Source organism: Haliotis cracherodii, unplaced genomic scaffold (assembly GCF_022045235.1).
Source record: "Haliotis cracherodii isolate W230 unplaced genomic scaffold, xgHalCrac1.p SCAF_3, whole genome shotgun sequence".
Classification (NCBI taxonomy): domain Eukaryota; kingdom Metazoa; phylum Mollusca; class Gastropoda; order Lepetellida; family Haliotidae; genus Haliotis; species Haliotis cracherodii.
The window spans coordinates 61,662,300-61,687,869 of record NW_027266286.1 but is presented as its reverse complement, the minus strand read 5'-3'; the positions used below and the strand labels follow the sequence as shown (position 1 = coordinate 61,687,869).

Here is a 25,570-nt window from a genome sequence, read left to right as displayed (position 1 = left end):
GGAACAATGATTGGATTAAAGTCCAATAATCAGCATCTGTTTTATTGTCATTTCTAGGTTTTATTTTTTTATGACTGAATGTCTCTTTAAGGATATAGATATTGGTATTTGATAAGAATCTGGCCCCATCTGGTTGGAATTCACCATGATAATAACATTACTTCTTTTCCAGAAATAAACTTTCTAAAATAACATTGAATAGCATTTATCAAAATTAAAGACTCTTTGGTTCATTTCCCTAGATTTTATACTGGAATACTTTCAGCCAAGACTCAGCAACTGTCTCAAATCTTAAACCATGAATAATCTGAAATAATGCAGGTAGATTAGGCCACAAGAAATTAATAGTTAATACTTAAATTCATTAAATTTAAAAAATGAGAACAAGGAGACATGTTAGTTTATATATTTATATGTACAAATATTTAAAACAACTATTCAAGTCATCTGTGAGTGATGTTAGTTTAACACCGCTTTGAACAGTATTCCAGTCATATCATGTTGTGTCAGCTTAATGTAAGTGGAAAACGTGAAGGGATGCAGGTCTCAGGTCAAGTAATTTGTGTACATAATCGGTCAAGGATGTGTTTCAAATGGTGATGAAAATATGGTAATTTATGCAGCAAGATGTAGTATTTCCTCATGAGAACTTTGTACACATGGTGTAAATATCTTGATTTTGATAAACATATATTCATGACATTTCTAATTGTGTATGTTCTGCCAGCTATCACGTGAGGAAAATGTTGCTCATCCATCACTGGGGTGCTTTATCTTGTTCAAAGAGAGTTCATTTCACAGTATGTCAATATACACAGTGTACATGATGTATTAACCTATTCATAACAACCAATAACGAAAATGGTTGCTGTTCTATTTTCTAAAATGCCTCATTATCCACGCCATGTATGTTGTGTGTGAAATCTTTTAAGTGACATTCATGTGCTTATTATATTCTGCAATCATCAGGATGTATTGCTATATATTACAGTATGCTATGCTTTGCCTCGTTCTTGTCAAATATGACTTACAACCCTGGTAATGACATATCCCATGTGGTGTACCTGTCATGTAGATAGCGCTATGTGTTGCAGCGTACATCACGGGGATTGTAACATTTTCAGTGTGTTGTATAGTGCCATCTGACCTTTACACTGCAAAGGTTATTAAGTTATCTGCCGGAGACTGTAATATGCGGAAGTTTGGACAGATGGGAACACTTCAGTAAATAAATGTGCCTTCAGCTTACTATCATGTTCACACTTTATCACCGATACTAGAATAAACAAGTATCTTAACTTATTTGATGCCATTTTTCGAATTATAGAGGTCCTGTGATCCTTGAGGTTGTTATTGCTTGGTTTGTTGTTTAACGCCGCACTGAGCAACATTCCAGCTATATGACGGTGGTCAGTAAATAATCGAGTCTGGACCAGACAATCCAGTTATTAATATCATGAGCATCGATCCACGCAAATGGGATCGATGACATGCATCAACCAAGTCAGCAAGCCTGACCATCCGATCCCGTTAGTCGCCTCATACAACATGCATAGTCGCCTTATTACGACAAGCATTGGTTGCTGAAGACCTATTCTACCCTGGATCTTCACAGGTCTCCTTTAGGTTGTGTCTGACAGTATTTGAATCTATTTGAATGTTGAATCCACCCGTGTCTCTAACTTTTAGCATGAGGATAATGAAAAGGACCTAGGGCTGGTATGAGTCCAAATTTACAACCGGGGTACCCACCCCTCTGTTACCGGACCCTACCCAGGTATCTGCTGCTCAAGAGATAGGTACAACATGTCGTATTGGGAATTATTTGACCATAACACTGGCAAGATGTATTTAGATACATGGATAAAATGATCTGGTCATGCTTACACTGAAGTTGACTGAAGTTTTATCTTTATTCAAACATATAAAAGTCAAAAGAAATGGGTGCTTAGTCAGAAAGAAATGCAAACATTAGCGACTTGTAGTGTAACCATATAGTTCTAGATCATTTTTGTCATTAAACAAAAAATCAGATGACTAACCATGGGTCCAGGTAGTCTTGATGGTACCCGGCTCTTTCTCAGTAGCCACTCAACCTGAGCACCCGAGTTACCACGGTTACCTGTCCCAGCCCTAGAAGGACCCTTTAACCCTAAAAAAATGTTGCAAAACTTAAAAAACAAATTTGAGGAATACATATTCGTTCACTCTTTATCATGCCCCAAAGTTGAGCTCGTATGAGTGAGTATGTTTTTTTGCTGCTTTTAGCAATATTCCAGCAATATCATGATGGGGTCACTGGAAAATGGGCTTCACACATTGTACCCATGTTGGGAATCGAACCCGAGCCTTCGGCGTGACTAACCAACACTTTAACCATTAGGCTACCCCACCGCCCTGAGCTTGTGTGAAGGAATGTAGACTTTTATGGTAGCGTTACTATAAGTGCGTGAACATTGGGTGTGTCCTGGGGTCCTCAAGGTTTTTCTTTATTAATTTCTAACACTGAATGTCAATACTGAATAATAATGAATAATTGATTAGAGGGCCTTGAGATACATTAATACATTGACTTCTATGTTTGAATAATGCACTAGCCACCTTAGTGTATAAGATAGTAGTAGACCATCAAGGTTAATTCCCATCCCTGTTACAATACCAGGCTGTTTTGGCTTCAGTACTGATAGCTGCCTACATCTATTTCCTTTTAGTTTCAATAGATGAAAGAGAACTTGTAAATCAGTTTCAGTTTCCCAGCCCATTGTAAAATAATGTGGGCTCTATAACTGAAGATCCAGGGTAGAACAGGTCTTCAGCAACCCATGCTTGCCGTAAAAGGCGACTATGATTGTCATAAGAGGCGACTAACAGGAACTGGTGGTCAGGCTCGCTGACTTGGTTGATGCATTTCATCGATCCCATGATCGATGCTGAAGTTGTCCATGACTGGATTGTCTGGTCCAGACTCGATTATTTACAGATTGCCGTCATATAGCTGTAATATTGCTGAATGTGGCGTTAAACAACAAACAAACAAAAACTATAACTGAAAATGATAGACAAAAACTCTTTGCTTTTGCTTTTTTGAAGTATGCCCTGTAGTGGTACTATATTATATATAGTGATCAACTGCATATTGTCTAATTTCGTAAACATGTAAAAGCAGGATTTTACATTGCTTGTATTAAGGTGACACAGGCAGGTCAAGATGGCACTGGCATGGTTAAAATAATAAAATATGTTATCCGTGCCCAAGGCAATGTCAAGGACACGCTCAGAAATCACATTTTGAAAAAGAAGTAAGTAAACTGGACAAACACATGAAAAGTTATATGTTCTAGTAATATACTATGTAAATAAGTTTGTAAAGGTTTTCGATTTTTTTTTGAAACATGTTCTTCTGGTTTGGAACACTTAATAAATTCCTTAGGGCACACCTAAACCTCTCTATCAGTGCCAGGTGGCACACTTTAAAGAAAAGCTATGTTTTATCCTGAAGTTATCAGAGCTACAGATAAGCAGCGTATTTGCGTAAAATACCTACTCAAAATATTCAAAACCCAATTACTTTCAATTAACTTGCAGTCAGAAACACATGCATTAAATGAAAAACCCAAATGTATAAAAACAGCACGCGTAAATACCCAATGAAGCCTTTTTAGCATGAGTACAAAGGAATTACCGTATTCAACGTAATAAGCGCCCAGGGCGCTCTCAAAATTGGAAATAGGGGGCTCTTATTAGAATAGAATTTTGGTGAGAAAAAAATACAGAATTGTAAGATCGTAAATTTCGTGATTTATGGGGACAGCCTGAAAAGAAACAAATGAAAAGTCTGTGCGTATTATACACGACAGATATATTTTCCAGGATTTAATTGCCCATACTTAAGGGTGCATATAACACACAAGTGCATATTATACACGAATAAATAAGTGTTCATTGATCAATCGGAAGGGGTGCTAATTGGGATTGTTCACTAGCCAATATATTAGCAAATATTGCCGTGGGCGCTTATTAGAGCGGGGCGCTTATTACGTCGAATACGGTAATTTCCGAGACATGATTACTAGCTAATTTACTTTCCGAGTCAAGCCTAGGTATTGAGAACGGTATGTACATCGAAAACATTATTTCATTTTTTTTAATCTTAAAATGTTCACTAATGTTGGGAAATACCCAATAGAGTGATGAATAGATGAGTGAAAAAATATTGGTTACCCATTGAAAAATGTAATAACTCAATTAAAATCGAAACCCAAGAGTCAAAACTCAATTGCTCAAAAAGTTATCTTGAGCTCTGTGTTATGACACCATGAATTTAAGATTGTGTCACCTTTCACTTATTATGTTTGATTGGCAATATCTCAACATTCTCAAGTAATGTTAAACATAACATATTCTCTTCCTTATGTGTATCACTTCTGAATGCCTTTCAAAGACCTGATACTGTTAAACATGTTAGTGTAAGATGTAAGATGACCACAGAGCAATACAAACAGGTTTTATGAGGAATAATCTTCAAAATCTTTACAATCATTTACAATAGAGACACAAAACATTTAAGGGCTTAATGAACCTTTTCCCTCTCGATGTTGCAATGGCAAAAATAGATTTAGAATGATATAAATAACTGACTGGACACTCTGCAGTGAGATTTCAACAAGTACTTTCTCTATCTATCTGGCCCCACCCTATCTCTGCATAGCTAAGCTCTGCATTCATTCTGGAGAGTAAATTGTTTGGAACAGGTGAATGCTGATTTGTGGTGTGTTACTGTGAGGAATGTTTTGGCTTTGTCACATTAGGGACGGTATAGGGAAGTACAGTGTAGGTGTTGCTTCGTCCCGGCTGTAATCATAGCATTGGGGACTTAAAGTTTGTCATGAAGTTGTAAGATATGATTAATGGCAAGCATGGTTGTGTGTGGTAAAGATGCGATGTCAGCATGATCAGTATGTGAAATTATGGGGGTCCCGGGGGGGACCTGGGGTACTGGATTTGCTCCTGTAGTACTTGGCAGCGGTAGAAATTGGCAGTAGTCCTATACTCCTTGCCAAACTGCCCAATAGTTAAGGTATCATAAGGACTAGTAGAAATGTGCCCTTTTTAAAGATTTTTCTATATGTTATCATTATAAGGACTAGTGAATGAAAACTGTTTGTTTCTAACACTGCTTGGATTTAAGGACCCCTTACAGCATTAGAAATTGGCACTAGTCCCATAGTTCTTGCCAAACTGCCCAATAGTTAAGGTATCATAAAGACTAGTAGAAGTTTGTCCTTTTTAAGGATTTTGCTATTTGTTATTTATATGAGGACTAGTGGACTTTAACTGTAAGTTTCCATCACTACCCTATTTATTAAGCCTTTAACATTAGAGACCCCATTGAGGACAACCCACCCCTTGATTTAAATGCTTAATTTCAACACTGCAATAGTGTACGGAAACTGGTTTGAGTATGATGGAATATTTTTCAGTGTTCAGAATTAATAATAGAAGTAAAGCAGTTGTTGTCATGACCCCAAAGATAAGAGTAAAAGATTACCGGGGTCCCTAAGTTCAAATTGTAGAGTGTTAATTTTGGACTATTCTGTCATAACTAGATTTAGTCCATACAGGACACCCTTCATTTGGAACACTGCTTCTGTTTTTGCTGGTCGTTTATTGCCTCACTCAGCAATATTCCAGCTAAATGACAGCAGTCTGTAAATAGCCGTTGTAAGACCAGACAATTCAGTGATTGACATAATGAGTATTGATCTACGCTATTAAAATGAATTGAACCTGACCACTGGTCATTTGTCAGCTCGTATGACTATTACAGCACTGATTACTTTGTCCTGATAAACAAGGTTTCTTTATTGTTTTAAAAATGTCACACCATATTTTGAAGGAATATGAAATTCAAATCTTAAAATACATCTGTAACGGGATATGTTTGAAAAAATTGTTTACTGATTCCTCATTTAGACTTGCAACAAACATGCTTATTAGTTACACAGTAGAGAGATAGGTACAGCCTGCCCCAGACATATTCATTGAATAATGGCCTCCTACAGGTTTTATGTTTACTAACTATTAATAAACATTATCAGTTTATCAAGACTGAAGTGAAGAGCCCCTCTAAATATGGGTCATAGACTATTATGATGAGTATAAGGAGTATATGCCTGCACACTTTCCTGTAGCACACCTTCAGGTTGTACACGCCTACAAACATACACAAGAATGTTGAAAACTGTCGAAAAACCTGCTTGACATGTTTTGAGATATAATATTGTATAGGCGACGAGTTAATTTGTATACGTAGGACATATATTGCATCGGCTGGAGAACTGGGAGTTTCTGCAATATTTGGTGCTTTATTCCAGTGGGCAGGAACTGGTCAGTATCTGGACCGGGCAGTATTTTATGCCTTGCCCATTGGGAGTTATTTGGCTAATGGGAGAAAAGCACACACATATCTAGGATACCGCTGAGCTGAGTGTGGTGGGATAATGTATGAAGCTGACACCATGGCAGATGCGGAAGGCTTAGGTGACAGGGTTATGGAAGGTAAAAATCTTGTTTGTTTGAGGATGAAAATGTATGCATATTGTTTGAATATCTTAAAACAGTCTACATAAAGTGTTCTTTTAAGCGTTGGGGATTGTAGTTGTAGTAGTCACTACTGGATAGGCTATAAAGGGATTTTAAGCTTTTGTATCAGTGCATAAACTTTTAAATTTTAAGAACCCTCATTTTACTATTGTCAATGCATTATTGCTTGATTTACCTCAGGCTGACTAGTGTGGATTTCTGTTCCTGGTTATGTGTTCACGTGGTTTTACGATGACTTACAAAAGTAACAAAAACTACCATAATTAATTATATTTAAGGGTCTTTGCACATGTTGGAGGCAATATGAGGGTCCTGACAGAGTGTGAAATCGTGTAGTGTACAGTACGTTTTGATTATTTAATCTTTAGAGCCTGGATTGAATCACTGATGATGTGGACACTGCAGCGGTAGAAACTAACGTTTTTGGTCCACTAGTCCTTATGATGATAATATAGAGCAAAATCCTTAAAAATGGCAAATATCTGCTCGTCCTTATGATACCTTAACTATTGGGCAGTTTGGCAGGGACTCTAGGACTATTGCCAATTTCTAACCCTGGACAGTGCACATGATTGATGGATAAAGTGATAGACATCCATAAACGCTCTTAATTTGCTGTCGGTACAATAGATATTATAGTGTGCCCCTTGGGCCGCAGTATATTCTTTTGTTTTGCGTCTAATCTCAACATCTTTTGTATACTGGATGTTCATTTGTGCATCATGTAAAACCCTGTATTAACATACTTGGAAAAAAAGAATATAGAAACAGATTTTGAAAAAAATAAACTTCCCAACATTTTTGATGTTGTTGATGACTAGTTCATTTCCATCTAGTGACTGATATGATTACAGAAATGGTTACAAAGTTTTGTCACGAAAATTCAAAGGGTTGGATGACAAAATGAAAATAGTAATATACCAATTTCAAAATATATATTTTTTGCAAGTTACAGTAATGAACAATGGGGAACCTGACTTCACCATGTCAAAGTGACACAGCTTAACATTCTTCTCCCAGAGTTGGCCATGTTGAGAGGAAACACAGTAATGTTTGCATAACATTGTCAGTGAGGTCGAAACATGGTATACTCACCAGTATGACCAGACGAAACTGATATGTAGATGTTTTGGGTACTGTAACCTAACATTTATTCATAAATGTACTGTTTTCTGTACATAGAGTCATCCTGATGCTCGTATGAAAAGTTCCCTCATGTTCGAGTAGTTTCTGCACTGGTCAGTAAGGATACTTGTCCAACGAGCTCCTCTATAACAGACACAAGTCTGTCATTGTCATTAAGTCTTGTGTACAAGTATAGTAGACCGAATAAAGGTGACACAACCTCCCTTAGAAGACATAATCGGGTTGGTGTCAAGAATTTTCTGTATACACAGTGTAGGCATGGTATGTTTGTATAGGTAAAAATTCTGTGGCAACGTTTGGCATGAAGGATGTATAGTTTTTGGAGGTTTGCCACGTTTGCTTCCCCCTTTTCCTGTTTAATGATTTGGTTGTTACTTTTGCACTGAAAGCTACTCTCAAGTGATAAGTCAGCATGAGCTACACAAATTACTGTATTATGCGAACGGTAATTGTGTGATAATAAGGTACCACCAAGCATGTTAAGCATGTAATTGAGCACTTTTTTTCCCTACTACACAAAGACAATTAATAATTATGATTATGATGATAAAGCATATAGTTGTTAAGGTCAAAGTGGTATCTAGTTCAGTATTGTCAATGTATGGCCATGTGAGTCCTATGCTGGGATTCGAACTAAGGATCTTCTTGTTTGAGATGTCTTGTCCACATGGCTAAAGGCTGTTTTATGTCAGTAAGCTGACAAAGGTAATCAGTGGTAATGATGTCATCTGTTGGATGACCACACATCCTGCTACATCACAATATTACAAAGCTGTTGCAGCACAAGCTCATCCAGGAGCCAGTCTGTGTGATGATGAATGCAATACATGGAACATTGGTCCATTCTTGGATTGATTTGGTTTGGTTCGTTGTTTTTTATGCCACACTTAGCAGTATTCCAGCTATATGGCGGCGGTCTGTAAATAATCGAGTCTGGACCAGACAATCCAGTGAGTGATATCATGAGCATCGATCCATGCAATTGGGATCGCGAACATGCTTCAACCAAGTCAGCGAATCTGACCACCTGATGCCGTTAGTCGCCTCTTGAGACAAGCATAGTCGCCATTTACGCAAGTATGGGTTGCTGAAGATATTTTAGGAAATAAGGTTTTTCACACAGGGGGCCTGGGGTAGTTAATTGGTTAAAGCGTTCGCTCATCAAGTCAAAGACCAAGGTTTGAATCACGACGGCACATGCCTACAATCTGTGAAGCCCATTTCTGGTGTCCCCCCCCACTTTGATATTGCTGGATTATTCCTAAAAGTGGCTTTAAACAGTACTCACTCACTCCTTCACAGAGGAAACCTGTGCCTGCAACTGTATAGTGTCATGATTTGTGGGTCACTTGTGACTTGTGTGTTTTTAGCTTGCATTGTATTAAACACATGTCATCGAATGCGAATTGCGTGGTTTGATGCTCATGATATCAATTACTGGATTGTCTGGACCAGACTCAATTATTTACAGACCGCCATCATATAGCTGGAATAATGCTGAGTGCGGCGTTAAGCAACAAACAAACAAATCATAGAAACGCAAGCTGCAAGGTTACTCAGTGTTCAGGTGGCCTTGTTATAACCCTTATGTTAAAATTTGCAGATTTAGAAGTCCCAAGATTCGAATACCATAGAATACCTCAAGGACCCCAGGACCCCCGTAATTTACATCACTGTTACCATGGTAACTGCAACTGATTGTGTTTGCTGGCCGTATACAATATTTTTGGCGGAACTGGTTGTCATGGTTGTGTTTGCCAGCCCTATGCAATATTTTATCCTTGGTTCTGCACTGTTAATCTGCTGTAAGGGTCATGTCAGGTTGTGAGCTAGCTGATAAATAGAGCTTGATGACATTGTGCATTATTAGCCATGTGGACAGGGAGATATAGAGCAATATATCACTGATAATTGCACTCGCTGCCATCTGCAGAATTATATTATCATGATTACTAGTGCCATCAGTCTTCTGACAATTCCTGAAAAGAGACTCTTTGTACAATGGCAAATTAGTCTCCCTCAAAGTAAAGCCATGTCATGTTGTGTTAGAGGTGCAGTAAAGGATATGGTATATGTAATTGTCATCATACCACTGTCCTGATACACAATAAGCAGTGCTTGAAATTAAGCTTGAAAACCTACAGTTCCTTGTCATTAAGCCTTAATTTCTTTTTAAGTTTTTAGTTGGTTTACAAGACCAACCGAGAAAAAAACACCCACCATGCCCACCTGAAACTAAACAATAATACAATTAATTTTGACACAAAACCTTTGTCTAATTGTTTTACAATTAAGTGAAATGAAAAAAAAGAAGACAATATTTTATCACCATGCATTGTTCATAAGAAATCATCTTTCAGTATCTTTTCTCAGTCATACTTCCCAGATCACTGTGATAGTGTGGCCTACAAATCTAAAAGTTGATTTTTTAACTATTTTATTTTCATGACCACCCACATTGAATTTAATGCCTTACCTCTTGTGTAAAAATTAAGGACTTAGGGGTCCTAGATTAACATACAACAGCAAACACCAAGGATTACTGACCATGAATGCTTAACAATGATTTTTGAATAAGATAATATAAGATGACAGTTTTTTATTTCAAAGGAAAATTGGTTTACATCAGCACAAGGTTTCAGCTTATTGATAATGTAATGTAAATAAATGGAAAACATATGAGATATTGCTTCGTATTTCATTTGCTTAAATAACTGTTTGCCATTCCTAAGTACTGCCTTTGTCTTGGAGAAAGATGTCAATGGTTTTAATCGCCGTGTTAAAGATTTTGAACAGTTTGTTCTTGTTGTTAACGGACAGGGTTTCCGAACCAGCCAGTGAAGATAAACGTCAGGATACTTAAAGTATATGTTTAGCTAAACATTGGCATGATTGTAAAATATATTCTAAACGTGAACATGGAACATGTAAAAGTTAGGTACATCAGATTTTATATCGATACATGTGGTAGGCATATAGTGAGACCCTGAGTACAAAGGTAAATTGTTCTCCCACGAGAACAAAATGACCGCCCCAGTGAAGATCCAGGTTAGAACTGGTCTTCAGCAGCCCATGCTTGTCATAAGAGGTGACTATTGAGATTGAGGGGTCAGGCTCTCCGACTTTGTTGATGAGTGTCATTATATCCAAATTTGCGTAGATCAATGGTCATTATGTCAATCACTGGATTGTCTGGTCCTGACTCAATTATTAACAGACCACCATCATATAGCTGGAATATTGTTTTGGGGGGTCACACAATCAACAAACAAACAAAATGAGCAGGAAGACACCTGAAATAAATCCTGTGCTAAGTGTTCCAAGTAGGCAATGAACATCTGATTGCCCACAGGCCTCGGTCAGTGAGCCCTGAAAAAATCAAATGACACCATTACTTTGCAAAACGGGTCCTCTGGCGATATTTCTAAAACCTGGACCATCAATGTTCTAGATAATGATCCTGACTTCTTTGAGAGGCATTCAGAAGTTGGATTATGGGTACTAGGTAAGGATAAGATAGATAGATGGATGAACAACTTCTTTATTACAATTAGGAGCGACATTTCGGTCCATTATCAAGCAAGTGCAGTACAGGGTATGTATGGGAATAACGGTAATGCTGTTCAAAGCAGCATTAAATTCACTGTCAGTCACTTTTACCAAAGGGTTCCACATAAGATTTTCTGTGCCATGCTCTTGCTTTTTGCAGCACTTGCAATGCTGCCTGCACATTGTCCTGTGGTCGGTGATGTTTGAAACTGATGAGTTATTCAACTATTACAGGCATTTTAAGGCACTGAGACAGATCCATGTATTACATATTTTGTGGGTGACAGTGCGTTAACAAAAGTAAGGTCTTCTTAAGTGGTATTATAGCTAAAATGGATTGAATTATCATTAAACCGCCCGCATGTTATCAGAAATGAGTGGGCCACTGTAACTTGATAATGCCCTCATATTACTTGACGACGGGCCATCATCACGCCCGTTGTTAGGTGACGTCATAGGATAGGGATAGGTGACGTCACGTTCAATAGTGACGTCATCCGGTTTGTTCTATGACGTTTCCATATTTGTAAAAGTGGGTCAGTGGCATTCGTGCTGATTGTAAATGTTTGAAAACCGATATTGTTGTTTCTTTTTATTTGATAACGAATTCCATCCATTTTAGCTACAATAACGGTAACGCTATTTTTCAGGGCATTATCATTTGCAGCCCTCAGTCTTTTCAACTGCCCTACTTCGTATGGCAGTTAATGGAAGACCTCAGGCTTCTGCAAATGATAATGCCCTGAAAAATAGCGTTACCCTTATATTGAATAACTGTAGGATCAATGGAGACAGTGGCTGAGGATTTGGAATGGACTTTATCTTCTTGTATTATTTCATGCGAACAGATATTACATGGTACCCGCTAGAGGATATGTACTGATAGATCAGATTTGAAAAAATATAAGAAACTGAAGCCTGTCTTCAGAGCTGAATTGACTTGAGTTTAACATAGCGTTAAACATGCTGAAGATTATTTCACTTCCATAGTGACTTGCATGCAAGCATGTGTGTGTGGCTGCTTGTACTTAGTCTGGAACGAATGCAATCTTTTTTAGTGCTGGCACAGTTTTAACATGAATACCCCACTCAGACACAGTATGTTGACAATGTTCCAACCATTCCTTGTTTTATCTCCTTAATGTCTGGCAGGGTAACAGCAGGTACAATATTTTATGTCTTTTCATCCTGACTTTAGAATGAAACTGTTCAGCATGAAATGAAACAATGTCAGCTTGACTTTTGAACAATGAACACTTGTCTGAATTGAATTTAACCCTGGGTAAGTGTCTAGAAGAGGTTTTGTCACAACTGTTGCAGTGGTGAAATAATGAGCCTCTCCATTGTATCTTCCTGTCTGCTAACTGGAGTGTGATAAGTACCATTACGTGAAGTGACAAATGAGGCCTGGGAGGGATGTGGAGCTGCTGCAGCTGAGTTGGCGAAGGTCCCCGTAGACTCCCTCCCCGTTGACTTCCTCCCTGTAGACTCCCTCCACGTTGACTCCCTCCCCATGGACTCCCCCCCTGTAGACTCCCTCCCTTTAGACTCCCTCCCCGTTGACTTCCTCCCTGTAGACTCCCTCCCCGTTGACTTCCTCCACGTTGACTCCCTCCCTGTAGACTCCCTCCCTGTAGACTCCCTCCCTGTAGACTCCCTCCCCGTTGACTTCCTCCCTGTAGACTCCCTCCCCGTTGACTTCCTCCCTGTAGACTCCCCCCCCCGTTGACTTCCTCTCCGTAGACTCCCTCCCCGTTGACTTCCTCCCTGTAGACTCCCTCCCCGTACACTCCCTCCCTGTAGACTTCCTCCCTGTAGACTCCCTCCCCGTTGACTTCCTCCCGGTAGACTCTCTCCCCGTTGACTTCCTCCCCATAGACTCCCTCCACGTTGACTCCCTCCCCGTAGACTCCCTCCCTGTAGACTCCCTCCCTGTAGACTCCCTCCCCGTTGACTTCCTCTCCGTAGACTCCCTCCCCGTTGACTTCCTCCCTGTAGACTCCCTCCCCGTTGTGACAAATGAGGCCTGGGAGGGATGTGGAGCTGCGGCAGCTGAGTTGGCGAAGGTCCCCGTAGACTCCCTCCCCGTTGACTTCCTCCCTGTAGACTCCCTCCACGTTGACTCCCTCCCCGTACACTCCCTCCCGGTAGACTCCCTCCCCGTAGACTCCCTCCCTGTAGACTCCCTCCCTGTAGACTCCCTCCCCGTTGACTTCCTCTCCGTAGACTCCCTCCCCGTTGACTTCCTCCCTGTAGACTCCCTCCACGTTGACTCACTCCCCGTACACTCCCTCCCTGTAGACTCCCTCCCCGTACACTCCCTCCCGGTAGACTCCCTCCCTGTAGACTCCCTCCCCGTTGACTTCCTCCCTGTAGACTCCCTCCCCGTTGACTTCCTCTCCGTAGACTCCCTCCCCGTAGACTCCCTCCCTGTAGACTCCCTCCCCGTAGACTCCCTCCCTGTAGACTCCCTCCCTGTAGACTCCCTCCCCGTTGACTCCCTCCCCGTTGACTTCCTCCCTGTAGACTCCCTCCCTGTTGACTTCCTCCCTGTAGACTCCCTCCCCGTTGACTTCCTCCCTGTAGACTCCCTCCATGTTGACTCCCTCCCCGTAGACTCGTCTCTGTATCAGATCCCTACATCTCAATAACAGCTGTATCAGATCTGCACATCTCAATACCCTTCTTGGGTTTGCAGCAGTCAGTTGAGCAGTCGCATACTATTTCAGTCACTGAAGGTTGAAGGCCAAAATTCTTAATGTCTGGCTTTCTGGAAAATGGTTTCAGGATACAGGCGTGTGATTTCCACTCAACGACCGATGAGATAACATAATTTCCCATTGGACATAGCTATTATAATCACATTATCCTTTAGATAGATGACTATGATATTTCGCGTTTTGACTTTGTCATGTGCGCAGTTTATAGATCAGTAAAACTACTTGAAACTTGAATTCAGATAAGAGCTGTTGTGATGTGATTCTTGCATTTGGGATTTCCTCAAGATTTTATCATCATATCTACTGTATTACTATTGATTGCCCAGGATGCAGCTATGGTGCTGATGGGGAATGCCTGCAATTTTCTCGAGGATGCAGATGCTTTCAGGGACTGCTGCCTGAATATCTTAATTGATGGTGGTACATTTGATTATAGTTCTCTACAGAATTATGCCGTGTACTTATAAGGAAACATGTTGTGTTCTATTTTCAGTGCCCTACCAATCCTGTGTCAGTCATAGCCCTGTGGGACCTGGGTTTAATTAGGCCCCAGTAAAACCCATTGTCACAGGGTTTGAAATTTATATGCCTGTTAGTTCGAGACAACAAAATCCGGAAAGGACTAATGACATGTCCCTGTGGACTACCACTTTTACTGTTAGGTACTCAGTAGCTAATCCTGATTGATGGTCATAAAATTTGAATAAAGGTGATTCGTCGGTTAGGCTTTGTGAGCTGACTGATGCATGTCATCAAGCACCGATGGTGTCAATCGCTGCTGGCGTTGACCATGGTTATGATGACCACTCTCTTGCTTGTCCTTAGAGGTGAGTTCAGTGGTCAGGCTTGGTGAGTTGGTTGTTTGAATGTCATTATACCCTGATGGCAGGGAGGGTGTTCATGATATCAACCACTGGTTCCTGGTCCAGGCTTCATCATTCATGCTGATACTAATTTACAGACCGCTGTGATATAGTGAATATTGCCGACTGTAATGTAGAACATGAAACAAAAAATCATGTCCTAAAGTAACAAGTTACGGAGAATATTATGTAAGCATTTTAATCTGTCCATTTTTTCTGTGATGGAAACGGGCATGTTCATGTTTGATATAACTTAAAAAGTTGAAGAAGTATGAAATAAATTGGGAACAGAGCTTTCATCCTGAACAGAAGTATATAAATACAAGTGACTGTTCAAAATATGCCCCCATTCACCCAACAGTGAATGCTTATCCGGTAGCATGAGATGGTAATGTGACTGTTAACCTTCTAGCACCTCACAAGCAGTTTGGTGTGTATACTCCCCAGGGAGAAGAGAATGAAAAATCAAGGACAGCCTGATCCATCGACCCGGGTAGCAATAAAGTAGTTCCATGAAAATTCACTTTGGGTGGAATTTGGCGCCATATTAATGGATTTTATTTGGGCATTAGTGCTGGAAAACACGAACTTTTTATCCCGAACTTTACATGCTAGAGGAAGGATTTTCAGTCATATTAATGCAGATATGTTTGAAAGATGAGGAGCGATGAGCTAATTGCGGTACTGTTACATGAACTTTGTAGTCAGGGAAGACATCTTGAATCCATGATAGTCCAATCAGCCCATGCTAAGAACACAACCTGTCATCAATTATGTACACCATTCACAAGATCTGCAGCTGTAGGTGTGAGATTACCTGGGGGTCACAGCCATACACACTGACTGCCAAGGACTTGTGTATAAATGTAGATACATTCTAACCAAATAAGTAAGTTTTTGATCTTGAAGCCATAGTGTAGAGACATTTATCACTGGTGAGTGTCATTCTTCTCTTGTCTGCATGCCTATCTGCGATGTGATTATTCGTTTGAGTGGGTTTATTGACTTCATTAATGTGCTGTGCCTCTGTGATGGAGTGAGATATTGTGCTGTGGAGGTGATGCAAGGCTACAGGATATTTCCAGCCTGTGGTAATTATCATGTATCACACATAGCACAAGCTTATTGCTCATTAATCTGTTCCTAGTCAGGAATGTAGCTGTCCAACATCTGTTGGCTAGCATCTTGTACTGAATGCTTTGGTGGCCTTGAACTTGACTGCAGAGGAGTGAATGTGGTGTTTCACTGTATGAGGCCATTACTGAGCTCTGCTGTCTCACAGCCATGGTGTTAGTCTGTCTTACAGACCCTGATACATTTATATCAACTACAGCCCATGCAAGTCTATAATGTTTGGCAAGTCTAGATTAATCACTGGGCTCCCTTTTTATTAGATTTTTATTAAGATAACTGAACAACTGTTTTTTTCTGTATGATATGTTCATTTCAGAGACTATATGTTAGTCTACCATGGTGTTATCAGTCTAGGAACTGACGAACTAGTGGCTAATAAAATCATTTTGATTTGCACGTTTTGCATTAGCCTGAAAATGTGGATATACAGTAGTTTTAACAATATGTTTGTTAATCCCACTAACATAAAGAGGTCACATTTCCATGAAGACTGTAACCAGTGTTAATAACCTGAGGATATTGGAGTAATAGTTTTGAGATAAATGCAACTATCGAACTAAGATAAGAGGTCATATCTCCATGAAGACACCTTTGTGAAATAACCTGAGGATATTGTAATAATAGTTTTGAGATAAATGCAACTATCGAACTAAGATAAGAGGTCATATCTCCATGAAGACACCTTTGTGAAATAACCTGTGGATATTGTAATAATAGTTTTGAGATAAATGCAACTATCGAACTAAGATAAGAGGTCATATCTCCATGAAGACACCTTTGTGAAATAACCTGTGGATATTGGAATAACAGTTTTGAGATAAACTCAACTATTGAACTATGCTAATCATGCTAATAGGTCACATCTCCACGAAAACACCATTTTGAAATAACCTGAGGATAAGGACGTTTTGGCATTTTTTAGATACAAGCAACTAAGCTGAGAGGTCACATTACCCTGACACCAATGAAGACAGTTGACATGGATTTCAACCTCTTTATTCATTCAATGTGACATTTTGGTTCAGATGCTAGTTTGTTTGTTTATTTATTGCTGCACTCAGCAATATTCCAGCTATATGATGGCGGTCTGTAAATAATCCAGTCTGGACCAGACAATCCAGTGACTGACATCATGAGCATCGGTCCACACAATTGAGATACGATGACATGCATCAACCAAGTCAGCGAGCCTGACAACTAGATCCCATTAGTCGCCTCTTACGACAAGCATGGGTTGCTGAAGACCAGTTGTAGCCCAGATCTTCATGGGTCTCAGATACTAGTGTGTTTATCAATCACTTGCTGGATACTGGTCCCAGAGATCATTCACCGCACCGACATCAATGTATCGAAACATCACATTGGAAAAAAAGAAGCTGAAATCCATGTCCACATTGTCTTCATTGATTCTACAGCTTCTAAAACACCACTTTAAGATACAAGACATCTTTGAAGCATCATCCATAGTCATTACAGCCCCACCCCTGTATACTATATCTTGTGAAACATATGTCCTTTAGGCCTGTGGCCTTTGACCGAATACACCTGTCTATCTATCAAACTGCCCATCCATCCATCCAGAACACACATTTGTATTGGAGCAAAATAGAAATATATTGTCTGTTGAACCAAGCTACAATGGTGTCGGAGAACGATTGTGGGAGGTTGTTTTCTGCAAGCTGATAGGTATAATTCATAAGCCTTGAGCATGCTCTGCTGATATTGTATTACATAATCATACACGTTTCTGAATACAGTATTAGGGGACTTGCGTCATTTTTTTATCTGCAGATGAGCTATGTAACAGACTTGCATCGTTTTTCGATAAGTAATGTAACATGAGTAATATACCCCCTCTTACAGTTCCAGCAAGCTGGGACAAAAGGTGAGGTGAGAACTTGATCCACCCTGTAATCCTTGTTGTGGAACTAGAACTCTGTGATGAGGGAGTAGGTGAAGCAAGTGCACAGTACTGACACACCATGTCTCTCTTTGTCATATATCTGTATCTTTAATCCTTATGATGATGTCTTCGGAAGACACACCATGTCTCTCTTTGTCATATATCTGTATCTTTAATCCTTATGATGATGTCCTAGGAAGACATTTAGAGGTTGGGAGAACATGAATACATGACACTTTTTATGGATAGCAACTTCTGTTATTCTTTGTCAAGGCGTTTCAGAGCTAGTTTTTTGCTGGATTCACCTGATGAAAAGCAAGTAGTAGCTCTGTAATTATGTGATAAAGAATATAAGTAGTTGCTATCCATAAGAAGTGTCATGTATGATGATTTTCGTTTTGATAGTGATGATTAATTAAAATGATAATGGTGAGATTGATAATGATATGAAATTTTTTAAATTATTTTTACAACGATTTTCATGATTATAATGACAATTATGTCAATAGTAGTGAAGGTGATTGTGGCATTAATGATGAGAATAATGATATAGGTTGGATCCTGTTGTCTTGATTATCTCAAAACAATGTCATTGCCATTCATATATCCCATGAACATGATGTTGATGTCTTGAAAAGGAGGGGCGGTCGGGTAGCCTAGTGGTAAAAGCGTTCGCTTGTCACGCTGAAGACCCAGGTTCGATTCCCGACATGGGTACAATATGTGAAGCCCATTTCTGGTTTCCCCCGCCATGATATTGCTGGAATATTGCTAAAAGCAGCGTAAAACCGAACTCACTCACTCACTCACTCTTGAAAAGGAAATACAGAACTACTCGTCTTCAACCTGTGGTTGTATGGCCATGACATTTATGAAATTTTGTAACTGAAGCTGGAACGTTGATTTCGGTATAAAGTAAAGTACTGGTAGCTCACTGATAATGTCTAGCTACTCCAGGATTCTGCTAGCAGAGCAGAGACCAATGGCTTGAGGCTATTTCCCTGATTTTATTGATTTCTTATCATGGTGATTGGAGATTCATCTTTACCATTGACAGTGTAAATGAAAATCTTTGGTACATTTTGGAAATCTGTGTCATTGGCTGAAATCTGAGACTGTCTCAGGAGTGACTTGGACACATGTTAGCTGTCTGTTTCTAGTTCACAATTTCTTGTCTTAAATCGAGTGTGTATGACAAATGTTTCCCATGTAGTCTTTGCTTCATCTTGTTAAAAATCCTTAGAATAGTGTTACAGCTGTTATTCTGTCTCTGCTGCATTGTGATGCTGATGTCTAAAGATATATCTGGGTTACTATTCCACTGATTTGAGATAAAGAGGTTTGATTGTACTGCTACAAGTAATTTTACAATGACCATTGTAGGATTCTGGGTTAGAATAGTTTGTTTGTTGTTTAACGCTGCACTCATCAATACTGCAGCTATATGACAGTGGTATGTAAATAATTGAGTCTGGACAAGACAATCCAGTGATTGACATCATGAGCATTGATCCACGGATTATAAGGATACGATGACATGCATCAACCAAGTCAGCCAGCCTGACCATCCGATCCTGTTAGTCGCCTCTAATGACAAGCATAGGTTGCTGAAGACCAATTCTAATTTCTAACCCGGAATCTTCACGGAATGGGTTAGAATAGGTTCCAGCAAATAATTGTTGTAAAAGAAGACCAAATGGATTGGGTGGTCAGTGGACTAAAAATCTTAGCTTCTATCATTGGTACATACCACAATACAGCCTTGTTCATTGTACAATATTGTGATACACTTTAAGCCTCCAATACCCACCTTCGATTACTATTCAGCCAGGCTAGCTACATATGGTTTGCTAGCTGAGTTTCAGAATGAAGTAGCCAGGTTTATTTACCCTACCAAGTACAAGGAGAAATATGGTAGCAGAAAAGGAAAACATATTAGTTTCAACAAGGTTAAAACCACAATCTGAGTCAGTATCAAACAGGTTCTGCAACATTCTGAAGGTGTGACAGCTGAATAATAATAAATTATTGTTTTTTAGAAATTGCTATAATTTTTCATGTGCACATTTTCCACTTAAGATGAGGGAGGAAAATATTTGTCTTATAGCTCACGGGACAAAATTTAGCTAGTTTGTCAGTCTACCTTGATTTTATTTTCACCAGCCAGAAAGAAAAGTAATATCTAGGGCATTTACAGCAAGGCATTGCATTTAGCTTTCACAACCCTGATTGTGCTATATCGGCCATTTTCTGAGTATTGGTTCAGTCCTTGTATTTCTCCTGCATATGACTCAGGACACTGTCAAGTCTGATTGTCCACTCAAGTAACAAATAGATCATGCTAATGTATGTACATTTACAAGCTTCATTGATTTGACAGTTGGTTCTGTATAATTATTTCATTTCTATGGTAATCGCACAGAATGCTGTGTTGTGAATGTGACTTTGTTTGAAGTAATACAAAATGTGTGTGTATAGAGAATGTGTGTTGCTGACTGTCTTGTGGGACTTAACTGAATCAGCTTCTATCGTGTGTAGTGTACTGACGGTTGGTAGTATTGTGGTGTAGTGTGATTATGGTGTGTACAGAGGATGGGGTTACAGAGGATGGGGTTCAGTGGCGTTACTGCAGTTGATATTGAGGAGGATCATGTGCCTGAATAGCAAAATGGTTTGAGGATGAGATGATTGAGAGGATGATTATCTTGATGGTGTTGATATTTGATAATAAAGACATTGCAAGTGTTCCAAGGCATTTGATTGTCTTATCATGCAATACTTTTATATGTTTCCTTAAACCGAAAAGAAATTTGGCGCGCCCACTATGAGACCGATGTTCCTGATCGGCTGATAACTACTATTTTTGTACTGTTACTTTCAATTTTTTGTTACTGATTAAATAAGCATTCTGTGAAGTTATTATTGTTAACCTAAGTCTTCTGTCTGGTTTGAATTTATGGAGGTTTAAACAATAAAAAATGCTATTTTTACACTTATTTACACGTTTATCCGTTTATACCTAAATAAATTCAGAAAATATCAAGTCAAGTTTTATATAAAAATGGTGATGAATATTACATGAAAGATGGGTGTTTGGGCAAGTAATAATAATGATAATTCATGATAATAAGCATGAACCTGATAATGATTATTATGATGATGATATTCATGACGGTATTGATAATTATGATGATGGTACATATTAGTGCTGGTGAGATTGATGATGAGGATAAAGTAAATGGGATATATGGTTGGTTGTTGGGTGAAACGGGTAGAAATACATGAACTGTTTGCACAGTGTGGGCAGTCATACACAATGCTATGTACACTAGGGTGGTGTGTGTTTATGCTGGTGGCTGAAATCTGAATACAGTCATCCCCCGCGATAACGCCCTTTGCGTATGTCCTGCATGTCCTGGTAATATTACCTTGACAAATACTGACAGGCGTTATATAGGTCAGGTCATCTTAAACTCTCAAGATGATACCTCATCTATTTCATGAACGGACATATTTGTCAATCTTGAAATAAATATCAGTTGAACTGAATGATATTAAGAATTCATATACTCTCTATGACTTTTTATATATTTTTATGTACTAGTGGGTAAATCCAGTGTCCAAGTTACACATGATCATTCACAGGTCCTCGACCTAAATTTATCGTGAAAATACTTATTCTCATGATGAAATTTAAGAATGACTTGATATGATATATCGATTATCATGTTTGTTTGTTTGGACTGGTATATATCCTGTATTGTAAACAAACACTATGTCTTTAGATCACCAAATACAGGATAATCAGGATATTTACTCAAGGGATAAAACGAAACATCAGTGCGTTGTAAGTTTTCATGCAACGATACGATACATGATACATTTTCTTTTGTATCGATACAAGACGATACACTTTCTAAAATATAATACTTACTCCTTCTTAATGACCCCCAGCAATTTTGTCGGTCAAATACCGCAAAATGTGTTGTAATTAACGCTCCAACATCAAAATAGCAGCTACGAACATGTGCCTACAACTAGCTTTTCCTTTACAACATGCTCTGAAATATTTATAGTCAAGAGGTTTCCACGCAATTTGACGTAAATATGTGTATTGCGATATATATCATATCGTTACCTATGTATCATGGTACGTATCGTATCGTGACCTTGCTGTATCGTTTCACCCTTATATTTTCCATAAAAAACAAACAGGCATGATAAAAAAAAACTCCAAATCCCTTTCTAGCCAACCTTCCTTCCAACAACTTGCCCCTGGAGTGATAGGATAATATACGTAAATTGCAAGTAATTTCTGTGACATTTGATTGGTTAACCAAGCAATTTTTTCTGTTTATATTTATTTAGCAGTTTCCTGATTGGCTGATGAAAAGAATGGGCAGTGCTTGTGTTGCATCTTTGGACTGAACGACGTCAATGATTTTGTATTTCATATTTTTGTGTTGATGATTAAATATGTGGTATGTGAATCTAGCATTGTTGATGTACTTCATTAATATTTATATGAATTGACAAGTTTTTGCATTTTATACCTTCGTAAGCTCAAAATATCTTGAAGTCAATTCTTTAATGCAACCAAGTTTACAGGCGACTATGCTTGTCGTAAGAGGCGACTATCGGGATCGAGGGTCAGGCTTGCTGACTTGGTTGATGCATGTCATCAATCCCAATTGCGTGGATCGATGCTCATGATGTCAATCACTAGATTATCTTGTCCAGACGCGATTATTTACAGACCGCTGTCATATAGCGGGAATATTGCTGAGTGCGGCGTTAAACAACAAACAAACTAAGCAACCAGGTTTACAGAAGGAAATACGGTATTCGGCACAATGCATTGATTTATTGAAAAAGAATAACATTCCCCTTCAGCCTTCAGGTATATCATGGATTTTAATGATACAAATCTGTGAAACATGTAATTATAAACTGTCTGGCATGTCATCAGGTAGTGTTTCGTAACATGTGTGAGATTCCACTGTTCCAGTTTGTAATGAGATATTTCACTCTCTTGCTTGTCCCCTCTGCCTCCTGTGTACCAAATGTCACTCATGCAGACTGTAATCTCACTACATCATCTGTACATGACAATATAAGTATCTGTATCAGCGTTTGTATCAGCGCCACAACTATATTGATTATGCTGATTTCACACCTACTGTGATATATCCTCGACAGATGAGACGTGACAACTGGAAGCTTTCAAACCGCATGTACTTGATTCATGTCCATTGCTGCCATATCACAGTAATGGAATATTAAACGTCTGGAGACTGCATAGCCATTTATGGCCATAATATAGTTGCCGATGACAATATGGCAATAAGGCTGAATATAACGTTACAAAGAATATTGATGTTATGAAAAATGTTGGTGTTTTTATTAGGATATGTTAAGCATAGAGAGGATATGTTTTAGATTACTAATCAAAGGATATGTCGGGTCGAAGAGAAATGTCTACCATCAATAATATATGATATCTAGGCAAGATACCAAGTGTGCTCGATCAGAGCAGTCTTCATAAAAAGCCAGAAATACTGGTCAGTCCCAAAGGGACAGTTGGCTGACGTGCATGATAGATAACATTTTTGTGAGAGTGTAGCAGATTTGGTTATTGTCTGTGATAGTGTCCTGGCTGGGAAGCTATTAGTGGTATGAAAAGTCTGAAGTGACTCAAAATACCTTAAACTGATTTCAAGAGCAAAAACACTAGTTAGGATAATGGCTTCTGATTATCTCCTGAGACTTTGATATATCCTGTCTCATTAGCCATTAGTTCGATTAAGTGAATGAGATGTCATTGCTGATTATGCTAGTTTCTTCTGGTTGTGGTGTTCAAATCCCAGATTTGCCCTAATTATTCTAGGTTTTTTAGGTTTGTCAGAATCATGCTTGTGTTCGTGGCTTTTACAAAAGTGGTAATCATACAAGACCTGCTGACCACCTCCGTGGTCTAGTGGATAGAGTTTCTGTTTGGATAGCGGAAGTTCAATCCTGGGCTGTGTCATACCAAAGGATGTTAAAGGATGGCAGTTGTTGTTACACTGCCTTGCCCCTTGGCATTATGGGAATGAAACAAGTACTGGATTCAGTATGCTGTGTCTCACTGAGTCGCAGTGTTAGAAATTGGCACTCGTCCTGTAGTCCTTGCCAAACTGCGCAATAGTTCAGGCATCATACTGACTAGTAGAAATTTGCTATTTTCAAGGGTTTTGCTATATTTGGACTAGTGGGCTAAAAATGTTTCTACCGCTATGAGTGGGGTATCCATGTTAAACTGTGGCATGCTATCTCAGTGGGCAAGCACTATAAAACTAACACTAGAAGAGTGGCAATTTGTCTATGCTGCATAATTGTAAGCATGGCAGTTGATTAACCTATATAACATACCAGTGCAGTCAAACATTAGGTTGACGGTCTGCGTGTTGTGAGGCGTGGCACAAGATAGACTCTCTCCTGTAGGCGTATATTTATATTTATCCTGGGTATCCGTGATGTAGCTGTTGAGTTTATCTCAGTGATTGAGTTATGTGGTCATCTGTGTGAGTCTGGGTGAGACCGAACCGATCATTTATCAGATAAAGAGGTGAAGGTCAACCTAAAAACATAACATGCCCAGTGTTTGAAATTAAGCAAGTACTATAGCAGCAAATCTCATGGACCCAGGGACTTACTGTTTTCAAAGACTGCTTGGTCATGTTGGTTGCAGACATGGGTGGGGTAGTTTATTAGGGTTAGTCTTCAGGTGCACCCTTACGTATGACTACAACAGATTGACCATATGACTACAATGGATTGACTATGTGACTTTAAGTAACAATGGACTGAAAACATGACTATATCAGACTGACTACACGACCACAACGGTCTGATTGACAACATGACTACAACAGATTGACTACATGACTACAACAGATGGGCTACATGACTACAACAGATTGACTACATGACTACAACAGATTGACTACATGACTACAACAGATTGGCTACATGACTACAACAGATTGACTACATGACTACAACAGATTGACTACATGACTACAACAGATTGGCTACATGACTACAACAGATTGACTACATGACTACAACAGATTGACTACATGACTACAACAGATTGACAACATAACTACAACAGATGCACTACATAACTACAACAGATTGACTTCGTGACTACAACAGATTGACTACGTGACTACAACAGATTGACTACATGACTACAACAGAGTGGCTACATGACTACAACAGATTGACTACATGACTACAACAGATTGACAACATAACTACAACAGATGGACTACATGACTACAACAGATTGACTACATGACTACAACAGACAGACTACATGACTGCAACCGATGGACTACATTACTACAATGAAATGAACGGATTGACCATGTGACTTAGTAACAATGGACTGAAAACATGACTATATCAGACTGACTACATGACCTCAACGATCTGATTGACTACATGACTACAATGGATGTTGTAAGAAATGACTTCTTGGTCTGGTGTTTACTTTGTATACAAGGTTTGAGAGATAACAGAGGGTGTGGTCACAGATGGATAAATAAGGGGGAAACACGTGGTTACTTCCTAAGCAGGGTAATTTCTATTGATATGCCTGTGCA

At 39.1% G+C, this 25,570-nt stretch overlaps 1 protein-coding gene across 8 annotated transcripts in view; it reads left to right on the top strand.

The window, feature by feature from the left end:
* The window catches only part of LOC139473594 (anoctamin-4-like), a 106,577-nt gene that overhangs the window by 1,306 nt on the left and 79,701 nt on the right, over window positions 1–25,570 (top strand). Inside the window, exon 1 of one of the 8 annotated variants that reach the window (XM_071256260.1) lies at window positions 6,302–6,558. The exons of the other annotated variants lie outside the window; for them this stretch is intronic. Coding sequence (XP_071112361.1) covers window positions 6,501–6,558 — 58 coding nt within the window. The 5' untranslated portion in view covers window positions 6,302–6,500. Of the gene's footprint in view, window positions 1–6,301; window positions 6,559–25,570 lie in introns of those variants that run through there. 8 annotated transcript variants of the gene reach the window in all.